Genomic DNA, 15,105 nt, shown 5'->3' with positions numbered 1-15,105 from the left:
CACAATATAACTGAAATGTCTTTTAAATGAAAACTTCTAATTAGTTTTTGAAATTGTAGCTCTTGACTTACAACATGAAGAACATTAGTGGTATAGATTTATAGAGATACTGTAATATGAGAGGCTGATTTTCAGCAGTTGTGAATGCTTTCATCATTACAGAACATCTTAACATACACAAAAATTCTGTATCATTTAGTGAAAACCAGAGAAACTGTACAATTCCCATCAATAAACATATATTAATTTCCATTAATTAAGGTAACAGAAATACATGTGTTAGACTTACACTGTCAATTAAATTTACTCACTTGCTTTATGGGCCAAATTAAAGCACTTTTTGTCATGTACTTTTGTGATTTTCGTTACTTCATCTGTGTCCCATTTTGTGTGAATTGTGTTGTTCTCTTGTTGTATTCATAGTTGAAGGTCTCTCTCTTGCCTCAAGTGCTACAACAATTGTTTGGCCAGCAGCAGTCTGATGAAGAAGAGCATATACGACAATATTACAAGGATGGAGATTTAACTTATGAGTGTATTGCTGTTACTGGTCATTTCTTCAACTGTTTTACACTAAACCCATCCCATAGAAGTCCCCCTGACTATCTCTGAATTCTGCAGCTCAAGTTTCTGAGTTCTTAACAGGCTGCTGCTACATTGCTGTTATGTCACTACTCATGAAGTAGGCTGTTGTTACTACTTGGCAGTCAGTTGCAAAATCCTCTTTGGAAATTAAGGCTGTTGGTCGTTGTGCTTTCTTAAATAATTAAGCAAAACTGTGATGTTGTGTCTGTCTCCATAGTAATTTCGTAAAATATTATTTGGACCACTGGTTTCTATTCTTTTCGAATGGTGTAGCATTCACATCTTGTGTGACGTATTTAGTTTTGTGATCCAACTGTATGCATACATTCTTAACATTACTCCATGAGCTGTACAGTTTGTTTGAGCCATAGTTAAGAAGGCTGGCCTCTGAGACAATGAGAGCGCAGTTGGCAGCGGCACGTGCTGAACAGAGTTGCTGTGCAGTGGGTTGTGTGGTGGTCCTTACAGGCACTCTGTCGAGATGACACCAGGCTGGAGAAAATGCATTGAAGATAGTGAGAAATGTGGAAAGTATGAATATTGGCTACAGCGCTAACAAATTCACACTGCACCATCTGTACAGAAGACACAGAAGTAAATTCATTCTGAGATCAATCAGTTCTAAATAAGCATTCTAACCATACAGCTGACATGGCAGAAATTTTGGAATGCTGCAGTTTTACACTAGTATAATGTAGCACCATACAAGCTCCTGCCAAATACTTTTGAGTAATCAAATAATGTAGAGGACTGGTTAAAATATCTTACAGACTTGCAACTGGATAATGCCTTACAACCACCAATATTTCGCAATGTCAAAGTATCAGCAGTTGTCGAAGGGGTCACATCCCTGCATTAACTTGCTTGAGCATTCTATACAGCAGAATAAATTAAAGTTTCAGGTAATGACCCGACGTTTTTTGATAATTATAGGAGTATTTTCAATCACTGAGTTTTTAAAGGTTATTCAAAAATGTTTTTGAGACTGTTTCCTCAAAAGAGACGTTACATATGTTACTTTATATCTGTTATTGTCGTACCAATAAAAGTGTAACTGAAGAAGTCATACGTGTTACACAATGACAGATACGAACGAATAAAAATACAAGTAATTGCTTTTTATTGAAAAGGTAACAAAGTCATGTAGTTGAGCTTTGTTTTACTCCACATATCCTCATAATAGTGTTACCTTCTTGATAGAATGTGTATGATCTGCTCATTGTTGCACTCCCTGGCTATGTCAAAGGGGGTGTACCCCTCATGATCTCTGGCAGACCTGTGAGCTCCCACCTCAAGCAGTGCAACAGCTGCCTCAGTGCAGCCCTTTTGTGCAGTGCAGTGCAGTGGCGTCCTCCCTGTTTTACTCATGGCATTGGGGTCTGCAGCGTATGATGCCAGTAGCCGCACCACAGCTGCGTGGTCATTCAATGCAGCCCTGTGCATAGGTGTGGTGTGCTTATTGGACCTGGCATGCACATCCACCCCACTTTCAAGCAGGCATCTCACCATCTCCACATGTCCCTTGCCTGCTGCCCTGCGCAGGGCCATCTCTCTGTGTTTGTCGCTCTCCCCCATTTGTGGATCTGCCGCCAGCAACACCCGCACATCTTCCACAGCTCCCTCTGTTACTGCCTGCGACAGCCTCCTGACTCTCTCCTTGCTAGAAAGGCTCCTGCACAAAATATTGAGATTCCTGTATTTTAACACACATCCCTCACACACACATACACACATACCAGATTAAAGAAGGTATCACAGATGGGAAACTGTGAGCATTCTGATCATGCACCTGCCCACTGACCAATTAGAAATCTCCCTCCCATCATACATAGTAGTCCAAAAGGCAGTGTGTAAGGAATGGTTTTATAACAGTATCCCCCAATAAAGATCATCACTCACTTTCCATTAAAAATTCCTACAGTCCATTTCACAACTAATTGACTTGTGATGTTTTGTCACAGTTCATTCCAGACAGTGAGTTCCTTTGACTGGCAGATGCTATTGTTATCCAATCCTTGACCTCTGAAACATATGCTTAATATAGCTACCATTATCCCTCTGGCCACAACTTACCTTCTGACGAAATGGGAAAACATGAAACTAATCACATTGTTAGGTATTTCAAAGAAACATCTTGACATGGTAGCAGGGAATTTCAGTTCAGTTATTCGTAAATTTTCTGACACACTGTCGCCAAATAGAAAAAATTACTGGTTTTCCACAATATTTGTCACTCGAAATATTTCAGATACAAAAATAATACTAAATCCATTCTCCCCACCTCCTCTCTCTCTCCCTCCCTCTCTCTCCCTCTCTTTCTCTCCCCCCCCCCTCTCTCTCTCTCTCTCTCTTTCTCTCTCTCTGTCTCTGTCTCTCTCTCTCTCTCACACACACACACACACAGTGTGTGATGGTGCATGCAAATTAATACATGTCCACACATAATCAGCCATCAACTAAAAGCAGACATGCACACTTACATACAGGCTCACATACTCAACCATGTTCAGTCATTTGCACACTTCTTAACTAGATTCTTGTGCCTTCCATGTGTCTGAATGCAGCAGCAAAATCTGTAGGCTTGGATAGTAAATTAATATTTCATGCACTTGTGTACATTACCATCAGACATCTCTTCCTGTAAACCAGCCTTGGCTTCTTGAACACACTGTATGCCTCACATTATTGATGTAAGTACTGAGAAACAACACTGTGTCATTGGTATGTGAGAACCTCATTAAAATAAACACAACAAACCATACCTACATTCTGTTTCCAAAAAATATGTGTTACATGCGGAGACAAGTAAAATACAACAAATTATTTATAAATCAAAGGTAATTAAAAATAAATTCATTTCTCATTCTGTCGAAGGAAATGTTACAGCTGAAAAATCCAGTGTAAATCAACCATGCACCCAGTATCTTTTTCTTTAAATACCATATGCACATGCAGATGTTGATCTAGCTGTTTTCAACTGGAAATGAGTTTGTACAAACAAGCAGATCTTAGTGTTCTAACAATTATATGAAATGATTCATATATTTCCCCTCTAATGGCGAGATACACTACGTGAATTTTATAGGAGTATACAGTGGCAACGACCTGGAAGCAGTTTTGACCACCACAGTGATTTCCTAGGCATGACCAGGCGAATCCTGCATACATCTGGAGGATATCCCAGATCACACACACGCGCAGAGTGATATGGAATACTAACACTGGTAATACTTCCTTTTAAGATACACAGAGCTATGACAGAGGTCAAGGTCATGTACTGATCCTACAAGTGTGGATCAAACCATGGACTGATGACCTCAGAAGTTAAGTCGCATAGTGCTCAGAGCCAATTTGAATCAAACCATGAACTGTCGATTCAGCAACTTCAGTATGGAGCGACCAAAGTGGTTCATGTACAAACATCTGTATCTGTGCCTATCACCTGCCCTGTTGTAATGACAATCCCAACCTGGTGGATCAGAGACTCTCTACCATGTGCTCCCATCATTACAGTACATGTCGTTGAACCAGCATTTCAATTGGCAACTAGTCATCTCATTTTCACTTCCAATGCAAGAACCCACTTGCTCCAGTTCATTACATATTCTGGAAGGCTGTGTTAGTGGAAGTCTACATTCTGTATGCTGGAAGATTCATGAGGGAATTTCAGTGCAACTGGGTAATTGGTAGTTAAGAGAAGGGGAATTATGTACTTTACATCCATTGTGGTAGCAGCCATCTACGTCATCTACAGTGGCAGGTGGTTCTGCTTTGGATGTGTGGTTACTTGGACTGGCAGTTAACGCCAGCCTATGGGGATGTGCCTGAGGTGTGAAATGAGGACAGCTTCCCACTACACTCTGATGAGCTGTGGCGAGAAAACAGCCTATGAAACAGTTTGGTGAGGGGCGTTCCTCTCATTAGTGTCAGTGAGTAGAACGAATGAGTTATGAACTGGGCAACAAATAACTGCATGTATGAATGTGGAGGCAGTCTCAAGGCCTACAAGGTGCTGTTCCAGAAAGTTTACCACTCACTTTATCTCACCACTTTCTCTACAATTCTGTTCAAAAACTGCACGCTTATTAACTTCAGTAACAGCAATAAATCAGTCCAAACTGCCACAGGGTTGCCAGCAATCAGTTTCTACAATTACTGGTTGCTTTGTCATATTTGGAGTACTGTATGTACAAATTCTGAAGAAGAGATTGCAGGAGATGGGTAAAGCTAATGATTTAGTTACAATGTTATGGACACTATCTAAACAAAAAAATTATTACTCTTCAAGTTTTATAACTTTATGATTCTGGAAATAATATTTTCGTTTAGAAATTTTTTTCCTCTCTTTTTTCTGAAGAAAAATCTGATTTTTTCTGAAGAAAAATGTTTCATCTGATGATAGCTGGCTGCAAAAAGAAGGTAATCTGGAAATATTATTGTATTATCTTCAGAAGGATCTGTATGTGCCATACACAAGCAATAATGTAAGTGAAATGCACTGTAAAGAAATGAATGAGTCAGTCCTGACTGAATCAATGAAGAAGACATAAAAGGGAATTTCAGTGCAGACCTCTCAGTTATGGCCAACATGCAATGTAATAAACCTGTGATGCCAGTTCAAAATTTTTGTCATGCCATCACTAAGGCGTGATTTCCTGTTCAGCATGAGCACTTATCTTAAACCTTTCTTTTTAATCCGTCAATTTAACAGAAAATTAGAGAGGAGTTCTTTACTCCTGAAGTCTAAGAGTCTTCAATATTCCTTTTCATTAAAATTGTGATTCAGTGTCAGGAGATCAGTCTAATGTGGATGAAGAATATGCATCAGTTTTATGTTATCTCAAGCGATCTTTTATCATCATCCAATTCCATGCATCCTTCTGTCTACTAATGTCATTATATGTGGTGCAGACATGGACCTGAAGAAGTCATCTACATTACGTCTCTGATATTGATCACATCATTAATTACATCCTATCAGCTGGCTTTGATTTGGGAGGGCAGCATGGGATATTTCTGTAGTATTTCTTGTTAATAACTGGTATACATGTACTATTATCGAATATATTCTGGTTGGTGTGTCATCTCGCCAATGTTGATCGGGATGACTTTGCTAGGATACTCCAGTGCCATAAAAAGACATTTGGATGTAGAACTGAGGGGGTTCCTCTTCTATGATGCCAGAACCATTGCTTCAAGTCCAACGTCAGTGATTCCCAGCAGTACTCCCATTTGCTGTTACATTGTGATAATAAAGACACTCTTGAAGATATTGCCATGTCATACTAAGTGGTATAATACTGTTCTGTTAGCAAATGTGTCAGGCAGTGGAAGAATCCTGCTAATTATTTATTATATCGATAGCATATGTGTTCATGAAGATTACCATTTTTAATTTAGTAGAATTTCTTGTTTCACAGCCCATTATCGTTGCAAGGATTGCCATACATTTATGCTCACAGTTAACTAAAATGATGTCTCCCAAACAAATGAAAACAGCAACTATTTAGGTTATTAATAGACATGCCTAATTCCATGACTTGGGGATTTTTATAATCACTTTTCAGTCCTGTTAGTTGGACACATATTGTCAAAATTTGTTTGTTTTCCTGCATATCTCCCTTCTTGTTGATCAGCAAACTGATTTTATGTGCATCCTCCTGACATATCGTCTTCAAGTTGAAAAATATTCTACTAATTCGAGACAGGTTCCATGTCAGCTGCATGTAACGTTGCAGGCCACAGCCATTCTTATCGAATGGCCTTTTTAACAACAATAATGTCTTAAGTTATTCTGTAATGTTGACTGTGGAGGTCTTATCTTTTCTACTGTTAAACATCATGTTAGTCATCTTTTTGAAGTTAAGTTAGTCATACATGTTGTCAAAGCACACAAGCAATATGGCTCATTTTGATCTGTGGGTCAGATATAATATGAAACTTCCTGGCAGATTAAAACTGTGTGCCCGACCGAGACTCGAACTCGGGACCTTTGCCTTACGCGGGCAAGTGCTCTACCAACTGAGCTACCGAAGCACGACTCACGCCCGGCACCCACAGCTTTACTTCTGCCAGTACCTCGTCTCCCACCTTCCAAACTTTACAGAAGCTCTCCTGCGAACCTTGCAGAACTAGCACTCCTGAAAGAAAGGATATTGCGGAGACATGGCTTAGCCACAGCCTGGGGGATGTTTCCAGAATGAGATTTTCACTCTGCAGCGGAGTGTGCGCTGATATGAAACTTCCTGGCAGATTAAAACTGTGTGCCCGACCGAGACTCGAACTCGGGACCTGTGGGTGCCGGGCGTGAGTCGTGCTTCGGTAGCTCAGTTGGTAGAGCACTTGCCCGCGAAAGGCAAAGGTCCCGAGTTCGAGTCTCGGTCGGGCACACAGTTTTAATCTGCCAGGAAGTTTCATATCAGCGCACACTCCGCTGCAGAGTGAAAATCTCATTCTGGAAACATCCCCCAGGCTGTGGCTAAGCCATGTCTCCGTAATATCCTTTCTTTCAGGAGTGCTAGTTCTGCAAGGTTCGCAGGAGAGCTTCTGTAAAGTTTGGAAGGTGGGAGACGAGGTACTGGCAGAAGTAAAGCTGTGGGTGCCGGGCGTGAGTCGTGCTTCGGTAGCTCAGTTGGTAGAGCACTTGCCCGCGAAAGGCAAAGGTCCCGAGTTCGAGTCTCGGTCGGGGACACAGTTTTAATCTGCCAGGAAGTTTCATATCAGCGCACACTCCGCTGCAGAGTGAAAATCTCATTCTGGAAACATCCCCCAGGCTGTGGCTAAGCCATGTCTCCGCAATATCCTTTCTTTCAGGAGTGCTAGTTCTGCAAGGTTCGCAGGAGAGCTTCTGTAAAGTTTGGAAGGTGGGAGACGAGGTACTGGCAGAAGTAAAGCTGTGGGTGCCGGGCGTGAGTCGTGCTTCGGTAGCTCAGTTGGTAGAGCACTTGCCCGCGAAAGGCAAAGGTCCCGAGTTCGAGTCTCGGTCGGGCACACAGTTTTAATCTGCCAGGAAGTTTCATATCAGCGCACACTCCGCTGCAGAGTGAAAATCTCATTCTGGAAACATCCCCCAGGCTGTGGCTAAGCCATGTCTCCGCAATATCCTTTCTTTCAGGAGTGCTAGTTCTGCAAGGTTCGCAGGAGAGCTTCTGTAAAGTTTGGAAGGTGGGAGACGAGGTACTGGCAGAAGTAAAGCTGTGGGTGCCGGGCGTGAGTCGTGCTTCGGTAGCTCAGTTGGTAGAGCACTTGCCCGCGAAAGGCAAAGGTCCCGAGTTCGAGTCTCGGTCCGGCACACAGTTTTAATCTGCCAGGAAGTTTCATATCAGCGCACACTCCGCTGCAGAGTGAAAATCTCATTCTGGAAACATCCCCCAGGCTGTGGCTAAGCCATGTCTCCGCAATATCCTTTCTTTCAGGAGTGCTAGTTCTGCAAGGTTCGCAGGAGAGCTTCTGTAAAGTTTGGAAGGTGGGAGACGAGGTACTGGCAGAAGTAAAGCTGTGGGTGCCGGGCGTGAGTCGTGCTTCGGTAGCTCAGTTGGTAGAGCACTTGCCCGCGAAAGGCAAAGGTCCCGAGTTCGAGTCTCGGTCGGGCACACAGTTTTAATCTGCCAGGAAGTTTCATATCAGCGCACACTCCGCTGCAGAGTGAAAATCTCATTCTGCAGATATAATATGTACCTGTATATTCTGTCAACTGGTCTAGCATCCTCATAACTTCATTTAAACTTTATTGGTATTAGCCTAGATCCTTATTTAGTAGTGGCTTTTGTCTGCTTTTGACCAGGAATGCTAAAATTTGTAGGCAGCATTAAGTAACATCAATCTATAGCCTTGCAGTGACATTCATAGTTCTTTGAGATGAATGCTACTAGACCCTCGATAGGAAATAATGATCCTCCTTAAAGTTCATTGTATACATTTGTGGAGTCTCTCCCAATCATAGCCAATAAATGTTCAAAAAATTTGAAAGACATTTCATTAATTCCTTATTCTCCATTTCTGAAGATGATTTGATCATCTTGCATATTTCTTGTTTGGTGAAAAGTAGAAGTATATTGTCGGTAGATATGCAGCACAGGCTTTAGATAAGTGACGTTGAATTCCAGAAACTGGTATAATAAGAAGGGGGGGGGGGTCATTCCAGTATCTGGTAACGACTTACAAGGTGTCGTCAGGTTACATCTGAGGTAAGTGAGCAAGATCGCCCCCATTCCCTTCCCCCCAGGGAACCCCTGCCCACTTCCCTTCCACCTCTCCCTCCACTAACCCCATTTCTCTCTAGACAAATAGGAGGGCTTAAAAATGCAGGAAACTTGTAGACAAATAGGAATCGTGTATCCCATCCTCTCCTTCCTTTCAATATTAAGAATCCATTCTGGGTGTGTGCTTTCATTCAAGGACTGATGAAGGCTGTAATGGAACAACGATCAGGTTGTAAGTATTTGTTATAAATATTTATATTAATATTCCAGTTACCTATGTTTCGTAAATTGAGGTCCTTAGTCGGCACTGACAGGATTAGTGTGTGAGTATTTGTTATAAATAATTTTATTGTTATAACAGTTACTCTAGTTTCGTTATTTTAGGTCTGTCGGCTGTAGTGAGAGATTTACAATGTGGTTATTGGTTGTAAAAGAATTTATGGTTATTCCATTTACACAAGTTGCGTCCCACTGTTCTCAACATCATGGCATAATTCTCTCAGCCAATCACAATGGAACCTGTCCCCAAAAATATCTGAATGCTCTGTCAATCATGCACTGCTGCACTCCATTTGAATCCTGTTCTTTGCAGAATAATTGTTAGGTTGTTAATATATTTGTGTTGTTCCAGATGCACAAAGTGTCTGTGATCTTGTACTGCTAATTTACTGATTTCCATCTATATCATAAGCAATTGCCTTAGTACATTATTTAACAACAAATACTCCCTTCTAGAGACGTTAACTGCAAAACAAATAAATTCTTGTTACATACAAAGAGTACATTACTGGTGTGTGTATGATTCAAAATGAAGCCATTGTCCTACTGCACAAAAAGTGGTGTCACGGAATATTCTGCAAAAAAGACCATGAGTTTTAGTCCTCCAATATCTATCAGCCGTACCGTAGGTGCAACCACAACGGAGGGGTATCTGTTGAGAGGCCAGACAAACGTGTGGTTCCTGAAGAGGGGCAGCAGCCTTTTCAGTAGTTGCAAGGGCAACAGTCTGGATGATTGACTGATCTGGCATTGTAACAATAACCAAAACGGCCTTGCTGTGCTGGTACTGTGAACGGCTGAAAGCAAGGGGAAACTACGGCCGTAATTTTTCCCGAGGGCATGCAGCTTTACTGTATGATTAAATGATGATGGCGTCCTCTTGGGTAAAATATTCCGGAGGTAAAATAGTCCCCCATTCGGATCTCCGGGCGGGGACTACTCAAGAGGATGTCGTTATCAAGAGAAAGAAAAGTGGCGTTCTACGGATCGGAGCGTGGAATGTCAGATCCCTTAATAGGGCAGGCAGGTTAGAAAATTTAAAAAGGGAAGTCGATAGGTTAAAGTTAGATATAGTGGGAATTAGTGAAGTTCGGTGGCAGGAGGAACAAGACTTCTGGTTAGGTGAATACAGGGTTATAAATACAAAATCAAATAGGGGTAATGCAGGAGTGGGTTTAATAATGAATAGGAAAATAGGAATGCGGGTAAGCTACTACAAACAGCATAGTGAACGCATTATTGTGGCCAAGATAAATACGAAGCCCACACCTACTACAGTAGTACAAGTTTATATGCCAACTAGCTCTGCAGATGACGAAGAAATGGAAGAAATGTATGATGAAATAAAAGAAATTATTCAGATAGTGAAGGGAGACGGAAATTTAATAGTCATGGGTGACTGGAATTCGAGTGTAGGAAAAGGAAGAGAAGGAAACGTAGTAGGTGAATATGGATTGGGGCTAAGAAATGAAAGAGGAAGCCGCCTGGTAGAATTTTGCACAGAGCACAACTTAATCATAGCTAACACTTGGTTTAAGAATCATGATAGAAGGCTGTATACATGGAAGAACCATGGAGATACTAAAAGGTATCAGATAGATTATATAATGGTAAGACAGAGATTTAGGAACCAGGTTTTAAATTGTAAGACATTTCCAGGGGCAGATGTGGACTCTGACCACAATCTATTGGTTATGACCTGTAGATTAAAACTGAAGAAACTGCAAAAAGGTGGGAATTTAAGGAGATGGGACCTGGATAAACTGAAAAAACCAGAGGTTGTAGAGAGTTTCAGGGAGAGCATTAGAGAAAAATTGACAGGAATGGGGGAAAGAAATACAGTAGAAGAAGAATGGGTAGCTTTGAGGGATGAAGTAGTGAAGGCAGCAGAGCATCAAGTAGGTAAAAAGACGAGGGCTAGTAGAAATTCTTGGGTAACAGAAGAAATATTGAATTTAAATGATGAAAGGAGAAAATATAAAAATGCAGTAAATGAAGCAGGCAAAAAAGAATACAAACGATCAAAAATGAGATCGACAGGAAGTGCAAAATGGCTAAGCAGGGATGGCTAGAGGACAAATGTAAGGCTGTAGAGGCTTATCTCACTAGGGGTAAGATAGATACTGCCTAAAGGAAAATTAAAGAGACCTTTGGAGATAAGAGAACCACTTGTATGAACATCAAGAGCTCAGATGGAAACCCAGTTCTAAGCAAAGAAGGGAAAGCAGAAAGGTGGAAGGAGCATATAGAGGGTCTATACAAGGGCAATGTACTTGAGGACAATATTAAGGAAACGGAAGAGAATGTAGATGAAGATTAAATGGGAGATGCAATACTGCATGAAGACTTTGACAGAGCACTGAAAGACCTGAGTCGAAATAAGGCCCCCAGAGTAGACAACATTCCATTGGAACTACTGACGGCCTTGGGAGAGCCAGTCCTGACAAAACTCTACCATCTGGTGAGCAAAATGTATGAAACAGGCGAAATACCCTCAGACTTCAAGAAGAATATAATAATTCCAATCCCAAAGAAAGCAGGTGTTGACAGATGTGAAAATTAATAAGTCACAGCTGCAAAATACTAACGCGTATTCTTTACAGACGAATGGAAAAACTAGTAGAAGCCGACCTCAGGGAAGATCAGTTTGGATTCCGTAGAAATATTGGATCACGAGAGGCAATACTGACCTTAGGACTTATCTTAGAAGAAAGTTCAAGGAAAGGCAAACCTACGTTTCTAGCATTTGTAGACTTAGAGAAAGCTTTTGACAATGTTGACTGGAATACCCTCTTTCAAATTCTGAAGGTGGCAGGGGTAAAATACAGGGAGCGAAAGGCTATTTACAATTTGTACAGAAACCAGATGGCAGTTATAAGAGTCGAGGGACATGAAAGGGAAGCAGTGGTTGGGAAGGGAGTGAGACAGGGTTGTAGCCTCTCCCCAATGTTATTCAATCTGTATATTGAGCAAGCAGTAAAGGAAACAAAAGAAAAATTCGGAGTAGCTATTAAAATCCATGGAGAAGAAATAAATACTTTGAGGTTCGCCGATGACATTGAAATTCTGTGAGAGACAGCAAAAGACTTGGAAGAGCAGTTGAACGGAATGGACACTGTCTTGAAAGGAGGATATAAGATTAACACCAACAAAAGCAAAACGAGGCTAATGGAATGTAGACGAATTAAGTCGGGTGAAGCTGAGGGAATTAGATTAGGAAATGAGGCACTTGAAGTAGTAAAGGAGTTTTGCTATTTGGGGAGCAAAATAACTGATGATGGTCGAAGTAGAGAAGATATAAAATGTGGACTGGCAATGGCAAGGAAAGCGTTTCTGAATAAGAGAAATTTGTTAACACAGAGTATAGATTTAAGTGTATGGAAGTCGTTTCTGAAAGTATTTGTATGGAGTGTAGCCATGTATGGAAGTGAAACATGGACGATAAATAGTTTGGACTAAAAAGGAATAGAAGCTTTCAAAATGTGGTGCTACAGAAGAATGTTGACGATTAGATGGGTAGATCCCATAACTAATGATGAAGTATTGAATAGAATTGGGAAGAAGAGGAATTTGTGGCACAACTTGACAAAAAGAAGGGACCGGTTAGTAGGACATGTTCTGAGGCATCAAGGAATCACAAATTTAGCATTGGAGGGCAGTGTGGAGGGTAAAAATCGTAGAGGGACACCAAGAGATGAATACACTAAGCACATTCAGAAGGATGTGGGTTGCAGTAAGTACTGGGAGATGAAGAAGCTTGCACAGGATAGGGTAGCATGGAGAGCTGCATCAAACCAGACTGAGGACCACAACAACAACAACAACAACAATGCAGAAATTCCATAGTACATTGCTATGAGCAAATACCACTGCTCATTATTTTAACAACATTGACCAAGTTCTCATCGCTCATTGCTGATAAGAGATTTACTGATTGTCCATCAGCATCCCAAAAGACGCACACGTAAATACAGATGAATTAGCCTTGTTTCGAGTCTACATGGAACTATCCACAACACCGCTGGCGTCAACGTTCTCAGTAAAAGACTCCAGCAAGTGCTCCTATCTGTCCGAGGCACGCAACGTGTCTGAGGCGCATTTAGTTAAATGTCGAGCCAGGGGAGCATCACCACAGTCCCATCTTTCGGGCAACACTAGCTCATTCGCTACAGGATTCTTTTTTCGAGTCCTCAGTCTTCTGACTAGTTTGACGCGGCCCGCCTCCAATTTCTCTCCTGTATCGACCTCTTCATCTTAGAGTAGCACTCGCCCACATATTCCTCCTCTCCGACTCTGCCCAGAACCTCCTCATTCCTTACCCTATCAGTCTACTTAATTTTTTGCGTTAGTCTGTAGCACCACATCTCAAATGCTTCGATTCTTTTCTCCAGTTTTCCCACAGTCCATGTTTCACTACCATACAATGCGGTGCTCCAAACGTACATTCTCAGAAATTTCTTCCTCAAATTAAGGCCGATATTTGATGCTAGTAGACTTCTCTTGGCCAGGAATGCCCTTTTTGCCAGTGCTAGTCTCCTTTTTATGTCATCCTTGCTCTGCCCGTCATTGGTTATTTTGGTGCCTACATAGCAGAATTCCTTAACTCCATCTACATTGCGACAATCAATCCTGATGTTACATTTCTCGTTGTTCTAATTTCTGCTACTTCTCATTAATTTCTTCGATATAGTCTCAGTCCATTACCTGTGCTCATTAGACTGTTCATTCCATTCTGCAGATCATGTAATTCTTCTTCACTTTCGATCAGGATAGCAATGTCATCAGCAAATCGTATCATTGATATCCTTTCACCTTTTAATTCCACTCCTGAACCTTTCATTACTTCCATCATTGCTTCTTCAGTGTAGAGATTGAACAGTAGGGGCGAAAGACTACATCCCAGTCTTACACCCTACGGCCTACTTAATCCGAGCACTTAGTTCTTAAGACCCGTCCACACGCAACGATCTGTCTGCGCAAATGTCTGCGCACATCACATCTGCGCAGACAGATCGTTGCGTGTGGACAGAAGATTTGCACCAACCTGAGGTGTGTGCAAACCTGGAAGTTGGAGGTTTGAGCGAAACCTCTCAAATCTGTGGGTTCAAACCACATCTGCGCAGACAAGTTGGAGCGTGTGGACAGGAGATCGCCGCAAATCTGGCGCGAAACAGCTGTTTGCTCAGTCTGGTGTTTGTATTTGTGCGCACAGGGCATTAAAATGGCTGATACTCGTCAGTGTTCTCGAGAGTTTGTTAGTGAATTCATTGAAATATATAGAAACCACCCATGTTTCTGGAAGATTAAAAGTAAAGAATATAGTGACCGAGACAAAATGACAGTACCATACAATGCTCTAATTGAAAAACTGCGGGTAGTTGACCCCTCGGCAAAGAGAGAAATAGTAATAAAAAAATAAAAAATTCTTTGCGAACTGTTTACCGAAAAGAGTTATCCAAAGTACAGAAACCTAGAAGATCTGGTGTAGGAGTAGATCAAGTATACCAGCCAACGTTATGGTATTTTGATCTGCTTGGCTTTCTTAAGGTTCGCCCTGCAAATCTCGCAGTAAATTTACGTGAGAAAACTGCTTTCGCTTTACCAGCCACTGTCTACACCATTTTGACCGCTTTCTCTGTTTCCTGCGGTTGGTCTGAATGTTTTTTGCAACGCAAGTTGCGAACACAGACCACAACAGAACTTCCTCCATTTCTATATATCAAAAGAACCGAATTAAATTTTTGACGTTTACGGGGAGCGTAGTCGCTAGCCACTGATATTTCTTTTCTCCACCGACAGATGGCGGGCGAGTAGTAGATTGGGGTTTGTGTCGTGTGAACACACCACATTTGCAGCGATCTTTTGCATGTACAGACATCTGCACCGATGTCTGCGCAGACAGATCGTTGCGTGTGGACCGGGCTTTAGTCGTCCACTCTTATTATTTCCACTTGACTATTGTACAGAATGTATATTACCCGTCTCTCCCTATAGCGTACCCCTATTTTTACAAAAAATTGGAACATCATGTACCACTTTA

The 15,105-nt window shown here is 41.5% G+C and overlaps 1 protein-coding gene and 2 non-coding genes across 7 annotated transcripts in view; 1 reads left to right on the top strand and 2 right to left on the bottom strand.

Moving 5' to 3' along the window:
• Window positions 1-15,105, bottom strand: part of LOC126427354 (26S proteasome non-ATPase regulatory subunit 10-like) — a 114,385-nt gene that overhangs the window by 15,762 nt on the left and 83,518 nt on the right. Inside the window, exon 4 of one of the 5 annotated variants that reach the window (XR_007576647.1) lies at window positions 19-1,077. The exons of 2 other annotated variants lie outside the window; for them this stretch is intronic. Coding sequence is in view for 2 of the 3 variants with exons in the window: in XM_050089687.1 (XP_049945644.1) it covers window positions 1,771-2,257 (487 nt within the window). In the remaining variant the exon portion in view is untranslated. 2 more of the 5 variants (XM_050089687.1, XM_050089686.1) reach the window with 2 other exon arrangements.
• On the bottom strand, window positions 6,548-6,622 carry Trnat-cgu (transfer RNA threonine (anticodon CGU)). The gene has a single exon. It is a non-coding gene; the product is annotated as a tRNA-Thr (tRNA).
• Trnas-cga (transfer RNA serine (anticodon CGA)) lies at window positions 7,202-7,276 on the top strand. The gene has a single exon. It is a non-coding gene; the product is annotated as a tRNA-Ser (tRNA).

Source organism: Schistocerca serialis, chromosome 11 (assembly GCF_023864345.2).
Source record: "Schistocerca serialis cubense isolate TAMUIC-IGC-003099 chromosome 11, iqSchSeri2.2, whole genome shotgun sequence".
In the NCBI taxonomy this organism is placed as follows: domain Eukaryota; kingdom Metazoa; phylum Arthropoda; class Insecta; order Orthoptera; family Acrididae; genus Schistocerca; species Schistocerca serialis.
The sequence above is the reverse complement of the archived record's forward strand: the minus strand, read 5'-3'. Positions and strand labels throughout refer to the sequence as shown.